The sequence below is a fragment of the Erythrolamprus reginae genome, chromosome 1 (genome assembly GCF_031021105.1).
Source record: "Erythrolamprus reginae isolate rEryReg1 chromosome 1, rEryReg1.hap1, whole genome shotgun sequence".
Classification (NCBI taxonomy): domain Eukaryota; kingdom Metazoa; phylum Chordata; class Lepidosauria; order Squamata; family Dipsadidae; genus Erythrolamprus; species Erythrolamprus reginae.
In genome coordinates this window covers 59386879-59410711 of record NC_091950.1, presented here as the reverse complement: position 1 = coordinate 59410711, position 23833 = coordinate 59386879, and the positions used below count along the sequence as shown (strand labels likewise).

General features: G+C 37.0%; 1 protein-coding gene across 3 annotated transcripts in view; it reads right to left on the bottom strand.

The window, feature by feature from the left end:
- Positions 1-23833, bottom strand: part of FOXN3 (forkhead box N3) — a 195152-nt gene that overhangs the window by 30184 nt on the left and 141135 nt on the right. Inside the window, exon 5 of one of the 3 annotated variants that reach the window (XM_070753696.1) lies at positions 4031-4096. The exons of 1 other annotated variant lie outside the window; for it this stretch is intronic. In XM_070753696.1, coding sequence (XP_070609797.1) covers positions 4031-4096 — 66 coding nt within the window. The remainder of the gene's footprint in view (positions 1-4030; positions 4097-23833) is intronic. One more of the 3 variants, XM_070753706.1, reaches the window with a different exon arrangement.

Sequence of the window (23833 nt, the reverse complement as noted above, 5' to 3'; positions counted from 1 at the left end):
ATTCCTTGTGTGTCCAATCACACTTGGCCAATAAAAATCTATCTATCTATCTATCTATCTATCTATCTATCTATCTATCTATCTATCTATCTATCTATCTATCTAATGAAAGACTTTGCAATATTGCAGAAATTTGGTTCATTTTTTATTTATTTTGGATGGCCACACATATATAGTGATTATATTCTCTGATACCTTCAAACATGAGAATAGTAAACCCATTTATTATCTTCAGAACACTGCTATGGAACATTTTATGCATTGAGTTGCTTGTGCTATCATTTTTAAATGATATTTTAAAAGCATATTTATTATGGAATATTATTATTATTATTGACACTTTTATTCTCTGACATGATCCTTTGTAAGCTGATTAAGGCAATACAGTATTCAACTTAATTTCTGTTCTACTAAATTCTTTCTCATTCTGAAAAGTTACCTATAGATTAAGACAAAATCAGTGAGAGATAGTCATGATGGACTAGGAGAGTGATGGCTAACCTTTTTTGGTTCATATGCCAAAAGGGTATGTGTGTGGTTACATGTATGTACATGCTCACACCCATTCCCTTCCCCCCACGCATGCGCAGCCCAACCATGCTGCCCCTGTGCACAACTTCCTGCTCCTTCCACACACGCACAGCCCTCACTGAAACCTGGGACAGTGAAAAAACAGGCAAAACTGAAGTTCAGAAAAACAGACTTCTGGTTTGCCTGTTGTGCTGTTTTTTCCACTCCGAGTGCAAAAAAACAGCACAATGGGCAAACTGGAAATCCATTTTTCTAAACTTCCGTTTTGCCCATTGTGTGGTTTTTCGCCCTCTGGGGCTTCAGGGAAGCTTCCCTGAAGCCTCTGGGGGGCAAATGGCCTTCCCCAAGGCTGAAAATCAGCTGGCCAGAGTACGTATGCACACTGTAGCTGACATAGGGCAACATCTCATGTAGAAAGAAACAAATCTAGCTTATAGGATGACTCTGGACCAGGCTTTGTCCTTTACCCAATCAATTTCACAGGACAAAACCATTTCAGGTAAGTGGCCTCTTAAAAACCTTGAGTAATGTAGAACCTACAACTTCTGAAGACAAATCATTCCACTAATTAGTTGCTCTCACTGTCAGGAAATTTCTCCTTATTTCTACATTGGATCTCGTCTTGATTAGTTTCCATCCACTGCTTCTTGTGCTGCCTTCAGCTTCTTTCTAACGTTTTAGAAAAGGGAGAATCAACCTGCACACTAGCCCATTTGTTACAGCACACACATTATGATAGTCCTTGATAGTTAATAACTATTATTTTAGGGGTTCCAGTAAAGATAATGAAATACTCAAAATAAATCTTAAAAATCAAAGTGAAGAATATTGTTGGTGGCAATTACTATTTAGTTGGCCACTTATTATAAAATGTCTTGTTCCCATGTCAATGGATATTTAATAGCATGAGAGGAATTCATGATGGGCAATTAGTAGTATATTTTTAGAGTGTGCTGGTAACAACTTCGTAATTGCCCACAAAAAGACTATGAAGCACTGTGGTAGATAATGAACCACAAGATTCTATACATGCATACATACATACAGTACATACACACATACCATATTTTTCAGAGTATAAGACGCACCGGGGTATAGGATGTATAATTTTGGGGGAGCAAAACAAGGAAAAAACAATTCTGGGCAATTAACTGGAGTGAGTGCGGTGGGATATGATTTTCATGGGGGCAGAAGAGGGACTTGGCACCAAAGGATCCACTCCTGAGACACCGGCACCCCCAATCTTCCTTCCTATAGTCCTACCCATTGAAGGCCTGGCTTTCTTGCAGCAAGGCCTGATAGAGAGGCAGCATTTCATTCCTTCTAGACGCTGCCATCTGATAAACATACTGCCGTGCGTCTGGGCAAGCTCCCTGCAGAGAGCAACTCCCAAGTGACACAAGAGCCACAGAGATTCACGATTCTCCCCCATGATTCCTCAAATCGGGTTTCTTGAAACCTTGATCTGGAGATTTTTATTTATTGATTCTGGTGGTGATGCATGTTGAACTATCGGGCAGTTTTTGCCAGGAGACCCAAGTTACTTTAATATCTTGATTACTATTTCAGGATTTGTTGCTGCAGTCCAAAAACACTTTCCTCCTCGATTCCAAAAACGGGGCATGCAGTTGGTGCTGCCTGCCGCCCGAAATACAATGCTCTTTTTTGATCTCCACATGCTCCATTTTTGGAATTGGGAAGAAAAGTGTTTTCAGGTGGAAGTGCCACGACCCCCTCCCCGATTCCCAAAACAGAGCATTGCATTTCAGGTTCAGGCAGCTCTGCTTGCATGCCCCATTTTTGGAATCGAGGAGAAAAGAGTTTTTATGTGGCAGCACCAACCAGAACTGCCTGCCACCTGAAATACCTTGCTCTTTTTTTGGTCTCTGCATGCTCTGTTTTTGGAATCGGGAAGAAGATTGTGGCGCTGCCTCCTGAAAATGCTTTCCTCTCTAGGCCAAATGGCGAGTCATCTTGCCTTATGCTTCCTGCACAGTGCCCACTTCACCAACAAAGTCCCTGCCTTCCCCTGGCCACGGGTGGATCCCTGCTGCCTGGAACCACCCAAAAATGTGATGTGTGGAGGCCAAAGACCTCTGAAAGATGGGGACTGGCCGGTGGGTGGGACTACATTCAGAATATAAGATGCACCCAGTTTTTAACCCTCTTTTGGGGAGTAAAAAGGTGCATCTTATACTCTGAAAAATATGGTACAGACATACTCTCTCTCTCTCCCCCTCTCTCATTTTGAAGTTTTGCTTTTGGTATGTTTTGTTTCAGGGGTGAAATTCAGCAGATTCTGGAGAACTGGTAGTGGAGATTTTGAGTAGTTCAGAGAATTGGCAAATACCACCTCTGGCTGGCCCTAGAGTAGGGTGGGAATGAAGATTTTGCAGTATCCTTCCTCCAGATGTGTGGAGGGAATGGGGGTTTTGCACTATCCTTCCCTTGCCACGCCCACCAAGCCACACCCACAAAACCTGTAGGGAAAAATTTTGATTTTTGAATTTCCCTGCTTTGTTTTTAATTTCAAGTTGGACTGCACAGAAAAATTCATTAGGATTTCTAGACAGTTTTTTAAAAAGTGGTTTGCCATTGCCTTCTTCCAAGGTTCAGAGGGAAACAATGACCTATGTCAGTAAGCTGGCTCTTTGACTAAAATCTTTAACCCCTTACAAAACTGATTCTGTATTTTAAGAACAAGTACCAATGATTAAAAATGGGTAAAAATGAAATTCTAATCTGATAAGAAGCCTTCTCTGTGTAAAATACATTCCAGTATGAGATTAAACTAGGACAGGGGTAGGCAAAGTTGGCTCTTCTATGTCATGTGAACTTCAACTCCCAGAATTCCTGAGCTAGCATGATGGGCTCAGGAATTCTGGGAATTGAAGTCCACAAGTCACAGAAGAGCCAACTTTGCCTACCCCTGAACTAGGAAACTAGAACTTCTCTGTTGCTGTTTTTTAAGTCTGTTTAGCTCTTCTTATGAGAAATCCACCTTTCTATTTTTAAAAAACAAAAGTAACTCCGGTAGACTACATGTATCTTTATTTCTTTCTGCTTCAGGTTTTCAGCTCTAAAAACACCTGATGCTTGTACAGACATCCCCGCAAATAAATTCAAATAAAAATCAAAGCATATTTGTTGGCTCTGCAACTCTTATCTGCCTTAAAGAAAAAAAATTCTTATCATGCTGTTATTATCTGAATTAGAGTTGCATATCTAGATAATTATTTCTGTGAATGAGATATATTATTTATTTATTAGATTTGTATGCCGCCCCTCTCCGAGGATTGTGACAGTTCAGTATTCACAGAAACTTATCCATCTGAACATCTACCCAGATAATACTATGTAGAAGAGTTAGTAAGGGTCTAACTAGGAAATCTGGTTTTTTCATCTAGTTTTATTTTTAAACCTAACAGGCTATGTACTAATGAAAGAGAGTTAGGCTTACATATCTATGATGCTATAGGCTATAGAAATATCTACTCACAACCTGCTTGTATCTCAGGGGGAGTATTCAAAAGCATCATGGCAGTGGCAGCATCAATGTCAGGATCTGGAAAAATCAACCAATAAATACATTACTTTACAAATGGGCCAATTCCCATCCCCATGACTTGACAGAATGAACTGAACCGCTAAAAGATTTTAAAAGATTAAATTTAAAAAAACCCAGAGAAAAGTCCTAATGTAAAAAACAAATGGGCATACTATCACAATTCCGCTTATCAATGAGTCTATGCTATAGGTTTTTTTTTTTCAATTTTTGCAGAGGGATCTATCTGTCAGGCTTTACTATTTTCACATTCACACCGTGAACTAAGACACCTTAAAAAGCTAATTTTTAAAAACTCCGTTGCCAGGAAACTCTCTGCAATCTTTAATCCTCTCAAATATGCAGGTGAATTTTTTTAAAAAGAAAAACAATTGGGATCCAGTCTGATTCCTTTCTCCAATAACATTGATCTGCTTCCCACACTGTGCTAGGTCATAAAATGATTTTCTTTTGGTATTATATGTGAATATATATGTTAAGGTTTGTGAGTCATGATATAGACCTTATCATATTAGCTAGCTAATTGTGTCACAAAGTCTATGTGCATCATTAACCACCTTTCATCCCCATTCATCTTCAACCATTCATTTGTCTCCAGCCACCTAGCTTTTGTCTGGATGCAAGTTAAAAGAGCTGCACTGTGCTGTACTGCAATTCATTAGTGAACAAAGGCTAAATTGATTGCTGTCTTATCAAGCCATAAATATATTAGAGATGGGCGATAAAAGTGGAGTAGGAACCAAATAGCTTTAAACAATTATATACATGCTACTATTGTTAAAACCTGAAGTAATGTGTTTCTGATTACACCATAGATTGATCTTCACTAGAAAAGAGGCTTTACCTCTTTGCATATAAATTCTGGGACTTCCCGCCCAACCTCCCATTAGCAAGGGTTAATAAAGGAAAAATCAGTATAAAGAGCTGAAAAATATGGATATAAAAAAGCAGAGCCGCCCCTGAAGGCAACAAAGACATTTGCATAAGACCCAGTTTTACTTCTAATAAATTATCACTGAGGGCTTGCCATTATCCTTAATCAGTTTTTGAATCCATCACACGCAGTTAGTTGACAGATGGTAAGTAAGAGACACAGAGCAAAATATGATTCTTTTATAACTATATTCCTTAGTCTCAGCGAAGAGGCCACATGGCTGCTATGGAAATAGACGTTGTCATGACAACAGTAAACAACCAAGAACAGCCAGTGAATAAGCTGAAAAGAACATCTGCCCCAGCAAAGCGTCCCAGCTGCCCTGGGGCGAAACTCACTAATAGTGTAGTGATGCTGCATGACAGAGAAAGCCGCCTATGCCATGTTCAAATAAATGAAGTGTGCAATTGAAGCAGACACAGAATGCACACCCTTGTTGACTGCTGCCTCTGTGCTGCTAAACTGAATGACTAATGGGTTTCTTTCTTTCCTTTCTTTCTTGAGGTGGGGGGGGGAGAAAGAGAGAAAAAATACTTGTCACTACTTAAACTAAATTACATACCACAAAATTCAATTTGCGGTTAATAGCTTCTTGGCACTTTATTTTGGATATTATGTTGGAAAATTACACTTCAGTGTTAAAAATACATATTTCACATACGTTATAAATGCAGTTTAATTTCAAGGGCGATAATATAATAAAGTATAAAACCCTGCAATCTGCTTGGAGGTACAATGTAAGAGGCTGTAATGGTTACTTCCCCCGTTTTCTTTCTCAGAGAGAGACCCTCCCTCCTCCACACATGTTACCTTTTATGGTTGTATTTCTCTGAGGGTCATGTTACCCTCATTTATAGATTATGCCTTTTTAAACAGTAAACTCGTGCCCTGTGCAGAGCAGAAATTGAGTTAAAGCAAGGCTGCTGAGAAACGAGGAGGAAAGTATTCATATGCTTGGGAAATTCCCTGAGGCTAACAGAATTTCAAAAATAAGTTGTTATAGATGGAAACGTATCACAGAAAACTGAAAGGGAGGAAAGGAGGGATAATTCATTTCATTCCAGAATAAGGCATGTTTGGTCTGCTGACTGCAGCTCTGAATAAGAACATAATTAAGTGAAGATATTTACTTATTTATACTATGTATATGTGAATGCATGTCTGTCTGTCTGTCTCTCTCCCTATATCTTTCTTTCTTTCTTTCTTTCTTTCTATCTATCTTTATCTATCTATCTATCTATCTATCTATCTATCTATCTATCTTTATCTATCTATCTATCTATCTATCTATCTATCTTTATCTATCTATCTATCTATCTATCTATCTATCTATCTATCTATCTATCTATCTATCTATCTATCTATCTATCTATCTATCTATCTATCTTTGCCAATACAGCTCTGACTGCAATGCCACATGCTTATGAATATATTTATTGATATAAAAGAACCCCCCAAGTGGTGCCAATCAAAATATTACTTCTCATTGAAAAATATAATCCCAACAAACCTGAAACATACCCATCTGAAGCAGGTTGATATGGAACTGTTCAAAATCTCCCCAGGAGTTGCAGAACTTTCTGCACCGTGATAGCTGAAGATCTTTTATTTGTTTCAAGATAGATTTGACATTCAAACTGTTTTTACTGAATCACTGACTGAAATTAGGATGTTTGATATATAAGCCATACAAATAAAGTAATGTGTGCAATATTTTTCAATATTGATACTAAAGATATTTTGAGTATGCAGAATTATATGCAGAATTATTAGCGGATATTGTTGCAAAACCAAACCTTTAAAGATGAATATTTTGAAATGTACAATGTATCAGGAAACAAAATATCCACTGTAATATAAAGTAGTATTCTTTTTAGTGATTGTTGCTTCCAAGAGCAAAAAAAAGGTTCTATGCCCTGCAGCATAATATCAACTAAATGACGAGAAATATATAAAACAAGTTACTTTGCTGGGAAGACACCAAATTTATAAGATATTAATCCTTTCTAGAAAAGCAACTCTCAGGTCCAAATGATACAGTATTAATGCTTCTAGAATGACTCCAGTAAAAGCTCTTCCTCAACAATACACAGGCCTGAATGATTTTCTCCCAGGCCCCAGAGCTCTCAAACAAACTAGAGATCATTATTTTTTAAATTTTTATTTATACAGTAATACCTCGTCTTACGAACTTAATTGGTTCCGGAAGTAGGTTCGTAAGGCGAAAAGTTCATAAGACGAAACATTGTTTCCCATAGGAAACAATGTAAAAGCGATTAATGCGTGCAAAAAGAAAAAAAATAGCAAAATGGCGCTCCGCTGGGGGCCGCCACCCGGCTGTCACCTTTTAAAACAGCCGGGGGGCTTCTCGGCGTTCTCCCGAACGCTGAACCCGGAACAAATGCTGGCTGGCTACCTTGCTGGGCTAGGCTAGGCTGGGCTGGACTGATGGATGAATGCTTGTTGGTGCCGCTGGGCTGGGGAAAGAAGGCAACTGGGTGAGAGAATACTTGCAGGTAGCAGGTGTTGGAGCAAATCCCTTATCATACTTAGGCATGAGGGTGGAAGGGGCCAAGCCTGGAATGGCTTGGATTAGGGTGGGTATTTGCTTAACAATCCACAGTTCTCAGTTAATGACTGCTAAGAGGAGAGCTGAGATTCTCATCATAAATTGGTGCAGTCACATGAAATCTGAACGCAATATAACCCCCTAGTAATGAATGGATGGTTACAACTTGAGGTGGCTGCTTGGATTTTGAAGTTTAAAAAAGATTAACTGAATACAGGGCAGAATCCTCCAAGACACTTATCTTTTTGAAAAATTCATTTACGAACACAAGAAGTATTCAAACTCAATTGCGGTGCATGATTACAGCAAACATATTCAGAACATCTAGGATATAATTAAAAGGTTCCTGAAAATGATTGAATTAAAAACACTTGCCAAGTATTTTAAAATCAATAATATAATTGCTCAGGGACTGAGCAGGAAGTCCCTAGTTCAAATCTTATATTTACATAAATTCACTCAAGGGTATTAATTAAGTCACCTTTCTCTGTAATCCAGAAGGAATAGTTAGGATAGTTATAAAGATTATAATAAGAATGTGAGTGTAGTTTTTAACACTCATAAAAGTGTCACAACGTTTATTTTTATTTAAATTGGTTGCAATAGATGATGCGTATGATATATTTATATGCTGTCCAACTACCAGCAACTTGAGAATTCATAACTCCCTGAAGTTTGAAATAAAATATAACCCAATGATTTGCATACATACAGTTAACTCTTATACACAAAATGTTTTGGTACTATTCTGTTACATCACTTCATTGCCATGACTTGTGGCTTTCAAAGGTATTGGTGGTGGCAAATGTTTCCTAAGTTTTAGGCTATATTTTAGACAATAAAGCTATTGCTACAATAATTTTGTACAGATAGTTTTAGTTTACAATGCTAATTGGAACTGAAAACTCTGTTGTTAAGTGACACACTCATGAAGTCCAATGGCAATTCAGGCAAACCTGGCAGATCACCTGTTCTGACTTCCTTTCACGCTGCCTGTAGAAAGCTGGCAGGGGAGATTGCAAATTGAAACTATAGGAATCCTCAACAGCTTTTAAGTATGAGAACCAGTCATAACTACCAATCATTCGGTACTGCCATAGGTTCAGTCACTAAACAGGTGGTCGTTAAATGGGAACCGCCTGTACCATATTTCATCAAATGCATAAAGGTATCTTGTCTGTTTGATCACACCCTACTCTAATAATGAGTATCAAATGAAGCTAAAAGTAAAGGTTTCTCCTTTCCAATGTCTTACTCTTGGGGCTGGTGCTCAACTCTGTTTCTTGGCCAAGGAAGCCACTGTTGTCAGAAGACACTTCTGTGGTCATGATGATAAGCCAAAGAGCATGGAATGCTGTTTTCTTCCCACAAAGTGGTACCTATTTATCTACTTGCATTTGCATGCTTTCAAACTGTCATGTGGGCCTAAGCCAGTAATGGGAGTTCACCAGGTTTTGAACCTGGGCTGTCAACTTTCCAACTGACAAGCTCAGCATCTTTAAGCACCGAGCCATCGCACCTCTGTGAATATCAAATGCTGCTGAGCGATTAAAATTTACAACGTTGTACCTTTTAAAAAGTCCTCTTTGAGATTGAATCAGAAAGTACCAAACTTTTAAATATTTTATTAATACTTTTTTTAAAAAAAGCTACAGCATTTCCCAATAGCTTTCTGTACAGGCAGGCCGATGAACTCTTCAGTTTTTAATCTTGTGAAAGATAAAGTTTTCAATAAATAACAATAGAGTGACATACAGAGTCTTATAGATACAGATGGAGATTAAAGCCCATTTATAAATGGAGCATTTCAAATTCTTTCTTTTATATGGCTGTTTAGCTACTGAAGCCTGAGAATATCAGGTATGGACTTAACACATATGGCTATTTTTAGAAGTTTGAGTATTCTCCACAAAATGATGTTATTGGGTTGGAATAAGTTTTTTAATCCTCTGAAGCAGATCTGAAAACAATTATCTCATATTTATTTATTATTATTAATTGGATTTGTATGCCGCCCTTCTCCGTGGACTCGGAGAGGGGCGGCAAGTATCTTAATCAAGATACTCTTGCATCTGTAAGATGAAGGTTGATGTAGACTTTTCCAATATTTCCTTCCTACACATTTTTTTCCTGAAACATTAATGATTATCAAACCAATTCAAACATTCTATATACAAGAAGGGGTTTAAAATTTTTACATGGAAAACCATTTTAGACATACTATAAATTTATTTGTAATTTGCTTGAATAATATTGGTTCCAGTTCCAGATTATTCATCAATGCAGGTAAATTTTTCATAAAGATTTTTATAGAGCCAGAAGAGAAGGCATTCTTATTCTGTAGTTTTCTAGAGCAACTCTTATTTTCCCACATGCTCATCCCCAGAATTTACAGTTTTACTTAATTTCTCTGTAGACTTAAGGTAAGATCTAGAACAGAAGAATATGCAAATACACATTGCATTGACATACTCATTAATTACAATAATAATAAAAATTCTAAATCTGACTAATAGCCTTTGGGGCAAGAAGAAAAACACTAAATTAAAATGCAATTTATATTTTTCTTTATATATGATTTTATGTTATATAAACAATAAATAGAAACCAGACTTGTTTATTCCCAAAGCCTTTTAATAATATTTACTTGAACAAACAGAATGTTGATTTAACTCTCTAATTCTCTCTTATATAAATGCTAATCTTTAACAATCATCTGGCTGTTAAATGCATAAAATGCATTAAGGAAGCTTCAGTGCAAAAAATTACTCCACTACTTCTGGTGACTCTTTTAAGGCTCTAAAAAATTGCAAACACTTAAAATTACTTTATCTAACAGAAAACCCAACTGTCATGTTTTTCTATATGTCCAGTAGGTGGTAGAAAAATCTAATATAAAAAAGAACTCTGGTTTATTTCTTTAATTTCTTTCTTTTCTTTAATAAAACTTTAATTCTGAAAGTGATCATTTAGATCTCTCCCCCTCCTTTCAAACAATAGCAACCTAAGCTGTTAGCTGATACTTTAGATCAAAAGAAAGACATCAGATTATCGAAGATATTTCCCAGGCATTCTAACACAGCTGCTTCTTCAGGTATTTTTATGTTAAATAGTTTTTATGTTAAATTACCTCCAGTATTCTGGACAGTTACACCCAAGAAATTTACCAAGTGATTTTTTTTCATGAAAGCAATAACTAAACACCATATATGGCCCTTAGTTCTTTTTTGTAGACCACTGTTTTACTCTGACTGCATAATCGAATTTCAATAGATGGCAAGCATGTGGAAAATATAGCATAACGCTTAAGATTAAAAGATGGAAATAAAATAAGAAAAACTTAGTTAGGCTTAATTAGCCCCCCCCCCAAAAACACGTTAAGTGGAACTAAAAATTTATCCATACCAGGAGAACAGGAATGTTCAAAAGTGCAGACAAAATGCCCCCATCCTCATTCCCCCTCAAATCTTTCTGCCTGACAAATCTGAAAATTAAATTGGAAATAAATCCAAATGAAACAGAAAATGCTGGATTATTCAGTAAGCAGAGAAGTTTTTCTTGCAGACTCCTCTTCTGACAGAATGCCCATGAGTTCAATCTGAATAGAATTCTTTATTGGTCAAGTGTGATTGGACACATAAGGGATTTGCCTTTGGTTCATATGCTCTCTGCACATAAAAGAAAATATTCATTGGTCAAGAATCATGAGGTACAACACTCAATGATTGTCATAGGTGTCAAATAAGCAATCAGGTAGCAATCAATATTAATATAAATTGTAAGGATACAAGCAACAAGTTACAGTCATACAGTCATAAGTGAGAGGAAATGGGTGATAGGAATGATGAGGAAAAAAGACTAGGAGTAATAGTAGCGCAGAATTAGTAAATAGTTTGACAGGGTGGACAGGGTGATAGCAAGAATGAGTAGACTAATAGTAATAGTAATGCAGCCTTAGTGAATAGTTTGACAGTGGTGAGGAAATTATTTATTTAGCAGTGATGGCGTTTGGGTAAAAACTGTTCTTGCCTCTAGTTGTCTTGCTGTGCAGTGCTCGATAGCGACGTTTTGAGGGTAGGAGTTGAAACAATTTATGTCCAGGATCCGGGGTGTGTGTATGTCCATAAATATTTTCATAGCCTTCTTTTTGACTCGTGCAGTATACAGGTCCTCAATGGAAGGCAGGTTGGCAGTAATTGTTTTTACTGCAGTTCGACTACTGTAATGCCCTCTACATGGGGCTACCTTTGAAGAGTGTTTGAAAACTGCAAATTGTGCAGAACGCAGCTGCGTGAGCGGTAATGGGCCTGCCCATGTCTCACCAACTCAGCCTTGGGTGGGGGGCTGTGGTAATTGTACAGGTATCTGATGTGATTTTGCCTAGCTTCACCTGCTGCTTCCTGTATGTAAAGAAGCTTGTGATCCACTTACAAGTTTGCTCAGGTACCGCTAGCTGATTTAGTTTAGTTAGAGGAATGTCCGGTATGATGGTGTTGAATGCTGAGCTAAAGTCTACAAGGAGGACCCTACATAGGTCTTTGAAGATTCAAGATATTGTACGATGTAGTGCAGAACCATATTAACAGCATCATCTGTTGATTTATTTGCTCGGTATGCAAATTGCAGGGGGTCTAACAGTGGATCTGCAATGATTTTCAAGAGGGACATCACTACCCTTTCAATGGTTTTCATGGCTACAGATGTTAGAGCAACAGGTCTGTAGTTGTTCAGTTCCTTGATGGTAGGCTTCTTTGGCACTGGGATGATAGTAGAGCTTTTGAAGCAAGAAGGAACATAGCACATCTCTAATGATTTGCTGAAGATTTTGGTGAAGATGGGGGCCAATTGGTCAGCACAAACTTTTAAGCAAGAAGGGTTTATCTTGTCTGGGCCTGGTGCTTTCCCTGGCTTCTGTCTGTGAAACAAATCTTGCACTTTCTTTTCTGTGATGGGATAGGTTCAGTTATAGGAGGTTTGGCTGTTGTTGGTGTGTCTGGTCTTGCAAATTGTGTTTAGAGTAACCAGGTAAAATGTTATGTTTTATAAAATATGTTTAGAGAAAACAAATATTGTTGCTATGTAATTCAAATATAAGGCATGGCAATACATTGTTGGGCATGAGAGATAATAGGATTTGTAAAGCCTTGATTTAATACAACAGGTTAAACAGGATACAGAACATTAAAGCCAAATCGTACTTAAAACATTGCACTTGCTTTAGATGTTATCTCATCTTTTAAAATCTCATTAAATGCTTGTGGCTTTTTGGGGAGTTAGTATATATAATAACAATTGGTTTTAATATAACAATAATTTTTATTTTAAGCATTGTTATCCTGAAAAGAGAGTCCTCCCTCTCACACATGCTTGTTGAGAAGCAATTTACAAAACGTATTAGGTTATCTGAAAAAAATTAGAGGAATGATTTGCCAATCACTCATTAATCAGGTTTATTATCTCATTTAAAGCATTTAGGAGATGTGGCAATGCAATGGTTAGAATGCAATGTTGTAGGCTAATTCTGCCCATTGCCAGGAGTTTGATCCTGACCAGTTCAAGGTTTTTATTTATTTATTAGAGTTGGAAGGGACCTTGTAGGTTATGTAGTCCAACCCTCTGCTCAAGCAGGAGTCCCTATACAATTTCGGACAAATGGCAGTCCAATCTTCCCTTGAAAGTCTGAACTGTTGGAGCGCTCACAACCTCCGTAGGCAAGCTTGTCTGTCCTTCAGCCTTCTATCCTTCTGGGATTGGTAAAATGAGGACCCAGACTGTTGGGGACAGCATGCTGATTATTGCTATCATATCCTGCTGTCCCATCTAAAACGTTTTCAAAGTAGTTTAAACAACAGCAAAGTGGACTACTTCAACTACCAATTGTAAAGGAACAAGCAGTCGAGAAATATGCTCGCTCTTGGTAGAGCAACCATAAAGGCCGTGGAGAAGATATTCAAATACCATGATAAGTCCATACCTACTTTCGATACAAAAAAGTGATGGCAGGAAAAAAAACACCTAATGATCAATCAAGTCTGCTCTTTGAGTTTATTTATTTATTTTTATTTTTAATTAATTGTTTTATTATCGTTTTCTATTTTCTATTATATTTTATTTTTAATTGTTGTTGAATAATGGCCACAAGTTTTCAAGCATATTTAAACTCAATTTAAATACAGTATTGACACACTACCTCCACTTGAAGTTGGTTCCAAACTTCTATTACTCTTTCCATGAAGCAATATTTTTTAACATTACTTTTGAATTTCCCTCCTGTCAGTTTGAGGTTATGCCTCCATGTTCTTCATTTCTGCTTAATAAAATATAATGTGAAGACATAGCTCTCTGAAGAAGGTTTTGATGCTGGAAAAGGTGAAGGGAAAGAGAAGAGGATGATGACCAGCAGCAGGTTGAATGGGACTCAGTCACTGTGACAATGAATGCATCATTGGAGACATGAAAGATCACACTAGAGTCAGATCATCATGGAGAAAATGTATTGATGTGGTCACTAAGAATCATTTACAGCTTCATGTCATATAATCAAAATAAATTTGACTCCAAAGTCATACACCAAATAGCTGTGACATAGAAGACAAAAAAGTTAAAAAGGAAGAACAAAATAAAAGCACCTCTATCACCAATTTTTCACCATTCTTAAAATAGCTAGTTGCAATGGAATTGGGTTATTCTAACCCAACTAAAGCGACATGGCTGCTTTCAAAATAGATAGCATTGCTATCATCTCTCTCTCTCTCTAGACCAGTGTTTCCCAACCTTGGCAACTTGAAGATATCTGGACTTCAACTCCCAGAATTCCCCAGCCAGCATTCCCCAGCTTAACCAGAAACTAAAGTACATTTCTATGATCCTGTTTCTCACAGACTAGAGTTCTTAGTAGCAAATATATCTTATAAAAAAAAAAAAACTACTGAAAGACAATATAATGCTTTCAATAACTTGCAAGGTGCTTTCCAGTTTAATGATCCTAGCTTGCGCAATGTAAAATGCTTGAGTAAAAGTAGCCTTCATTTGCATTTGTGGGAAATCGACCAAACTATTTTAAAACACAACTGGTGAGAATCAAAAACAAGTAGGTCAGTCTTGTAACTTGACAAGAAGCTTAATTAAAGAATGAGGATGAATTGCAAACAAGGAAACCAAGGAAGAGTGAATGGCTTGAGAGGAAAGGAAAGACAGAAAATCATGGTGGATGCGGTTGAGATTCTCAAAAATAGGTGATAAATTTACAGAAAGCAATATATATATAGTAGTATATAAAAGTAAGGTTAATTTGCAGAGAGATAAAGATACTTTGAGATACAATGAATGGCAACTAAATTATTATTATTATTATTATTATTATTATTATTATTATTATTATTAATTAGATTTGTATGCCACCCCTCTCCGAAGACTCGGGGCGGATAACAACAATATAAAAAGACAATGTAAACAAATCTAATATTAAAAGCAATCTAAAAAACCCCAATTTAAGAAACCACTCATACATACAAGCATACCATGTATAAATTCTATAAGCCTAGGGAGAAGAGAAATTTCAATTCCCCCATGCTTGACGACAGAGGTGGGTTTTAAGGAGCTTGCGAAAGGCAAGAAGGGTGGGGCAACTCTGATATCTGGGGGGAGCTGGTTCCAGAGGGTCGGGGCCGCCACAGAGAAGGCTCTTCTCCTGGGTCCCGCCAAACGACATTGCTTAGTCGACGGGACCCGGAGAAGGCCAATGTTTACTTTCCTCCCCCATTTAAATTATTTGTATTGGTTTTTACTTCTCCCTCACCCATTTTTCATGTTCTACATGAAATAGGTGTGATAAATATCCCAAATGAAAAACGGCCCCCATTTCAAACAAACTTCTGTCTTAAAGTCAACATTTCCAAACCAGGGCTGATTCTACCATTAAAATCTTCACAACTAGTTAAATTTAAATCTAAAATTGTGAGCTGATATAACATATCAACTAAATGGTTATCCCAATTTATCCGTTGTCTGAGAGGCACATAAATGTTAACATACATTAACCTTCTCTCTTTAAATTTCAGTCTAAATATTTTAATTTAATCTATATCGTAATTTTCCAAATTAATTTCTTCTCTTATCACATCAAGATGTTCTGCGACTAGGATACCCTATCTTTTGATTCTTCTTGACCCATTTATAAAAACACTTAGAGCCAAGTGATGCTATTACATTACTTCCCATCAACCAAGTTCTTGGAGAAAAATAATAAAATTTTGTAGAAAATGAAAAAAACAATCCCTATATAAGATACCTGTCCAAACAGCAATGTTAAAGACCACAAATTTACCGTATTTTTGGAGTATAAAATGCACCTTTTTACCCCCGCCCAAAAGGGTGAAAACTTGGGTGTGTTTTATACATCGAATGTAGCCCCACCTAGCCACCCACAACCTTTGGCCTCTGCCTCCCAGCAATTTACTTCCATGCAGCAAACAGAACATAGCCTGTTAAGCCAAGCAACTCATTATCACTTCCCAACCCTCAGCTAATTTAAGGCTGGACCAAGTGCTAAACTGAAAGTGAAACTAGCTGCAAGGCCAAGGAGGTAAATTGCTGGGAGAGAGACACATATTTTTATTTTCTGCTGAATTGGATGCAAGGAGGTAAGTCAATAACTATAAATGTCTGTAGGATGTTCAAATTATTAGACTTATTTTTTTAAAAAACTGCTTTTTTTATTGTTCTAGACAACAAAATGAAGAAGCTTTTAAAAATATTTGCTTGATATGAAGAGGTCCAGTGGCATTTTATCTTCTTTTAAATAGCAGAGAATAACTATACTTCCAGAAAACCACATCAATTTTAAAGACCTGAAAAAGTATAATCTGAAATGTAACAGTGTCCTGTTTAGTATTAAGATAAGGCAGCTGGGTTAAACCTTGACTTAGTCATGTTTGGAGTAGATTTATTCAAATAATTGGAAGGAGTTAGTGTGAGTAAATTTAATACAACTTTCTGGCATTAATATACTGCCATAATGTACATTTCTCCTATTCCTTGCTATTTCTATGGTCAGGGCACATGCACAGACATACACAGCAAGCAGTGTATATCATCTGTACTGTTTGCTGAGAGGCAAATTGCTTGGAGGCAGAGGCCTTTTTCCCTTGTTTTCCTACCCCAAAACTAAGGTGAGTCTTATACTCAAAAAAATACGGTAATTGTAGTTGTTTTCATGTTAGGTTTTTGTCAACTCTGTTGATTAACCAGTTTGGATTTTGTTCCTGTGACTAATTTGTCTATTTCTCTTGCAAAATGTTGAGGTATAACATACTATCTCTACTGGCCTCTATCCATTCCTTCTTTCCTTTGAAGTATTTGAACCATCCTCTGGGTATTTCACTTGTTCTATTAAATTTAAAAGTCCTTGAATATCTTTGTAAACAGAATTGTTTTTAACCCAGGTGTATTTGGTGTAAACTTTTAGACTGAATCCTGGGTTTTCCTGAAGGATCTCATTATTTGATTCAAATTGACTGCTTTATTCCATGCACTTCCGCAGTAGTCTTACAAATTCCTGCAGTATCTATCTTTATTGTTTTAGCCATCTCAGCAGGTAATGAATTTTTGGCATTCCACGAATTACTGGCCCTTCCAGATTAATAATACAAATGTATTATTGGGAGATTTACTTCTGCATTGATTAAGTTTTTCCCCAGTCCCAATTCTTTCACTATCCCTAACTAGCTTACTATGTCCAGTTTCCTCCATCTGTGTTACATATAAAGAACCTTAGTTATTTGTATTTCTGATATTGATTCTGATTGTTTTTATAATCTTCACACATATAATTTTGGAAGGATCTTATAACCTCTAATAAACTCTTTTCACTTACTTGTCAAACCAGCTGTTGCTATAGATTCAAAAGGAAAGATTTCTCTAGTACCTAGATCAAATTTCTGTGCTCTACATAATATTGTTTATTCCAGAAGTGAATAGTATTATGGCTATCTATGCAACATTATCAATAAGAAATTAAGCACAGTCTTTATCCTAACATATTGCTTCAGTTCAACTTTAAGGCAACTGAATTTATTATAAACTTTACAAATCTTCTTCGTAAGAATACTGCCCCTCCCAATATTTTCCCCAAAGTATGAAAAAGCAAGTAACTTTTTATTTGCTACATGTGTTATAAATGTTTGCTTTCCATCTAGCCCTGACAATATCAATGTGTTAACTTAGCAAAAAAATGACAAATGGGTGCTTATAAGCAAGTGTATTTGGTTAGTTCCCCTGGCAAGCAGAAGATGAAAGCTTGAAGAATCATAGATATCAAGAATGGAGGCTGTAATGATCCTGATTCTCACACCATAAATTGGGGAAACATATAGGTTTCTTGTTTTTGTTATCTGTATAATAAAAAAATATTAATCCATGCTGCCGTGTCACTATATGTCAAATTGACTGGATTACTTATATATTTATAATTTCAATTTCTAAAGTCATCAATTTGCCAATAACTCTGGTAATCTTATAGAGAATGCAACATAGCTAATGCAAATACAAATAATATATTTATTATCATTAAAGTTGACAACTTTGCTTCTGGCTGCTATGAAATCATAGCATCTTTTGAGGCTATTTGTTGGCACATTGAAGATAAAGGTTTCCAAACATGCTATGTATGTGGAGTGTCAGAGTTCCTGGTAGAAGAATCTATAGCTAGGATGTACAAGATGATGTCTCATGTCTCTCCATCCTGCAAGTAAAATTCTCAACTGTACCCAGAGCCCAAATACCCCAATTTCTCAACCCAAAGCCTTTTGAATTTTTTTTATCAAACTAAAATTTGTGATAGAAAGAAAAAATATTAAAAAATATGGTAACTGTAAAATTAATTCAAATCAAATTTTTGTAACACTCCATCAATGTCTTCATTCTGCTTTTTCTGAAATCTGGCATTGCCATTTACAAGAAAGGAAAATGGCTTAGGACTTCTGAGGAAGGTATGGCAAACTGCAAATGGCTAGATGAAAACTTCAAGAGACCCTGGTGAGTGAATTATGAATTGCATTAGTTGCCGGTGTGTTGTGGGTGCTGGTTATCACTTTTAATACACTTGGGTTGGGGCTGTGCACAGCCTCATAGTCCAGGAAGGAGCGCAACTGATGCACACCCCGAAGCTGTACAAAGGCTTTCCTAGACACAACTACCACCTTCTCTTCTAGCAGGAGCAGTGACTCCAAAATGACTTCCAGATTATGCATGGGGTCTGTATGGAGGCAGTGCCATCCCATCCAAGATTAAAGAAAAAACCTTGACACCAGAAGACTCAAGTACCCAAAGCCAGTTCAGTCTTGTCTGGGTCGAGTCTATGCCCATTGTACCCATCTAGGCTTCAATAATCTCCAGGTACTGGGACAGGATAATAGTGGAGTCAGATAACTTGGGATAGAGATATAAAGTTGGATATTATAGCATATTGATGATACTTCACTCCAAACCATTGTATCACTTCAAAGTAAATGATTTGTATGTATGTATGTACGTATATACATATATATGTGTGTTTGTGTGTGTGTGAAGGTCTTGTCATATTCTGGTTTCTTCCCGTGTAAGTTTCAGAAATTCCTGGCGATATTTCAACGAGGTCCCACTCATCATCTTCAGGATGGTGCATATAATATGCACTAAGACCTTCATACCTGTACCCGTGAAAAACTATGAAATCAAATACTGTATATATATACATGTATATATATATAAACTTACATATAAAATGCCATAATGGATTTCATGGAATTTCACCTTAAATATCTTTTCAGCAAGGCTGAGAAGAACCTCTTAAGCCAATGATGGCTAACATTTTTGTCATTGTGTGCTGAAGTAATGCAATAACGCAATGCGTGTGTGCGCTCCTACATGTGCCTCATCCCTTGTTCATGAACTCCCTGTGCTTCCCCCACCTACACACATTCGTGTGGGACACCCCCCCTTGTATACTACCGCATATGAGTGTGTGACCCTACGTGCCCCCCTCCTGCCCCCCACGAATGCATGTGCTTCTCCCAAATGTGCACTGCAGAGATCCGAAAACCACCTGGCTGGCAGGAGGGATGCAGGCATGCGCGGTGCAGCTGAACTGGGGCGATGGCTTGCATGTCCACAGAGAGGGAACTGATGCCTCGACTTGGCATAATATATGCAAGTTCTTTTTCCCTACCAGCAGTTACACGCATATGGACTGCCATTCAGAAGGCAGAGAGAACTACTGTACTTTTAAGAAATTATTTGAGAAACTGACCATTCCCAACATGTTACAGCATTAATTAAAATGTAACAACAGACTTGCACAGCTATATACTAGTTTCAGCTCATGAACTTCAAATTAACAAACACCAGGCAATTTGGGTTTGTTGTTTTACTATGTTGGGAGTTTATTTTGATTAGAATACTCAGAGCTTCGCTGAAAACTTTCAACAAATATGGAAACATGGATAAATATTAAATCCCTTAAGAGGTGCTGAAAATTACAGCTTAGGTTTAAAAATAATGACTCAAACACACATTTGAAGGCTGAGAATGATTCTATTTTGGGTAACTCTATTCATTTTTTAAAATTGCCACAGGAGTGCACTGCACATCTAAATATAGCACAAAAGAGAGAAGATGCTACTTTCAGACCACTTCATTTCTACCCAACTGTTAAAATCACCGCAATGTGTATCTGCCTTGCTATGTGTAATCCGAAATGCAATAACCAATTGCATTGGACAGAGTGACTAATTTTTCTATTATGGTACTGGGTCCTTAAAACACTTAACTTTGAATTTTAAACACTCCCCAAGTGAAACAATTCAAAATTTGAAACATTAGGAATAAAAAGACTTAGCAAATAATAATAAATTCTTCCAAGGGATTTAGAAACCTTCCAAGACTAAGGGCAGTTTGCCAATTTTAGCACAGGGCATAGGGCAAAAGCACTGGAGGTTTGGTATTCACTAAGCATGACAGGCAATCCTGATATCTTCTTCTCCTTCAGAGGGAAAACTTTCATATTACTGTACTTTGTAATGTAGTTACTATGAACTGCAACACAGATCTTCAGAAAATACATGAACTTGGTGAATGAATTAAGTTGAGGATTCTGCTTGCCCTTATTTGCCCTTATTTTATTTTAGCAAAACTATATGATTCCATCCAGACTATAATCTAATCTAATCCAGGCACGCAGGAGCTTGTCTGAGGAAGGGTTGGACTGCCTTTGTGACATGCTCAAAGGCATCTAGCTGGCTTCTATACCTAGGACTATAACTTATTACAATGTTGGCGAAATGGAGCATACGCATGCCTGAGAGAAACTGGAAGAGCAGTTCCCTGGCGTGCATGTACACATTGGGAAGCTGAGCTTTCGGTTTCTGGCAGGTGTGTGCACGCTGTTCACCTGGTTCTCTGGCGCACATGCATGTGCAGACACCAGGTTTGAAAGAAAATGACAGCCACCTATCTCCACAACCTCCAAATTGGTACTGGCTAGGAGGGAATCAGATAAGGCTCGTTCTTTGTCAAGTGGACCAGGTGAAATCGAAGCTTTATTTGAAAAGAAACCATTACAAAAACAATATATATGGTAGAAAAAAGTGTGCTCTTTCCAATGAAATAAAAATGAAGATGATTGAAGGTGAGAAAACAGAGAGCAATAAAAAAAGTGCTCTTTCTAATGAAGATGATTGAAGGTGATGAAACAGAGCTCTCTGTTTTCTCACCTCCAATCATCTTCATTTTTATTTCATTAGAAAGAACACATTTTTTCCTATCATATACATGTTGTTTTTGTGATGGTTTCTTTTCAAAAAAGGCTGCAAAAATCAGTCAAAGGGACACCTGGTTCACTTGATAAAGAATGACCCATAAGAGAGAGATTGTATTTAATATTAATAACTTCCGCAGCAGGGGAAAGGCTTATAAAAGAGGCATTTATATATTTCTTCCCGAGGACGCTAACATTAGACTGCTCACATTTTAAAATATTTTCAGTCTACTTTTGAATATTCCATTCATGGCCAAAATTACTGAGAATGTTCTGATGGGACAATGTTCCTGGATGAAGCTACGTGCCTAGATCTATTTCAAATCAGTTTCCAGCTGTGGGCATGGCATGCAGATAGCTTCTGTTCTGTTCCATTCTTCTGTACTTTATACATAATGGTGCAGAATTGTGGGCCTAGGTGTCATCTTTTTGAACAGTCCACCACTTAGGTTCAATTTTTTAAACTACAACATATGAGTTGAGCTCCTGAGTGCTGGGATTAGATTAGATTGTAGCCTGGATGGAATTACATAATTTAGCTAAAATACTTGCAAAAAAAGTGCAAGCAAAATGCTGTGTTTATGCATCCAAGTACACTCCCCCATGGACTTTCTGGCTTTCAAAGAAAATGAACGATGAGAGATACAGCTGAAATACTGGACATAAAATCATGAAATGGTATATAACAGGTGATTCAAAGGAAAGTTTTGCTCCTTTTTGAATATTAAGAACAATGTCATCCACTAAAACATGACAAAGAGTGACAAAATGAATTATTCTTTTATTTAGCTGATGGCCACTAATTTAAATTATTTAAAAACTGGACAAATTCAGTGAGAACAGAGATACAGTATTAACCAAGTCTCAATCACTAATGCTATCTGCAAAAAAACAAAGGCTGAATTCTTAACTAATCAACTGCTAGAGAGAAACAGTAGAAGAGCCTATCATCCTGGTGTCCACGCCTGTGTATTTCCTGAATGCATCTGACTGATTGCTAAATGGCCCAGAATGCTGGACTAGATAGGACTTTGGTCTTTTGTTTGGCTAAATTCTTTATAGCCTTTGGTCTTGCTTCCACAACAACTAAACGGCAAATAAATGACTAGAGTCCATTTAAAAGACTCCAAATAGAAAGGCTGTCTGCTCCTTTCCTGGAAAGGAGAAAATACTGTAGTTTATTTGATGGGGAAAGCTTTTCTGGCATCCACAGGCCATGCTATGTCTCAGAAAAATAGACTTTTCAACATTGTTTTTGCATTCTTGCTTGTGAAAAGTCAATTTTTACTTCTTCTTTTTTTAAAGCTATTTTTCTCCTATTTGCTTCACTGCACATAATGTGAACATTGTGAACAGCAAACTCCCTTAATGGCCTGATCCAGCAACATCTTCCATCTTCTTAGAGCATTTAGATTCAATCTGGCAATTTTTGCCATATTAAATAGATAGAAACTGGGAGTAGGACCATACATCCTTATCCTTATCATACCTCTTGGTCTATACGTCATATACTAGGTACTAGTGACTCCATTATTTAGCATATCAGGACAGTATAGAACTCCTGCCCAGTTGGCATATATGATTGGAGGACTAAGCCCTAAATGCTGGCATTGTGGTTGTGCAGTGGGATGGTACACATATCTTTGGTGGGAATGTGAGGAGATTTAAAAGTTCTGGACTTTAATACTGAAAAATATAAATTGAATAGTTAAAAATGAATTGTGGGTAGGATTGGACATAATAGAAGGAGAAAACTCAAGGAATGAAGACAGAAGAACAAGAAGTATTAAGGACTATGATAAAAGCTGCTCATGCAACTATAGTATGTGGATGGAAGGATAAAAGTAAATGGACACTAAAACGACGGCATACAAATCTAATAAACTAAACTAAACTGTATATTTGAACAAGTACAAATGGAAATAACTCATATTATCTCACTGAACTGTTCATGGGATCAAAAAGCTGAAAGGATAAGAAAAAAATGGAAACTTTATTTTGCATGGGTGGAAAGGGATAAGGCCAATGAAGACATAAAGAAGAAATTGTCTAGAACTCTGACCTGGCTGGGACTATGAATAAGAAAGAACTGAGAGAAGGGAGGGGGAGGGTTAAGGGTGAAAAGTATGAAAATTAAAATTAAAATATTTTTTAAAAAGGACAGTAGTTACACTGGAGTGGCATAGTTCCCTCTAAGCTGAGCAGTGAGCAATCGCTCACTTAAAAATCATCATCAACTCAGAGTTTTTCAAACCTGCCCAGAAGCTGAGAGGGAAAGAGTGAGAGGGAAGGAGAGAGAGAGGAAGAAAGGAAGAGAGAGAAACAGATAGAAAAAAGAGAGGAAGGAAAAGAAAAAGAAAAAGAATGGGAGTAAGGAAGAGAGAAAGAAAATCAAAATCTAGTTTGAAAGTAGCTCAACTATTTAAGTGGCATTTTGATATT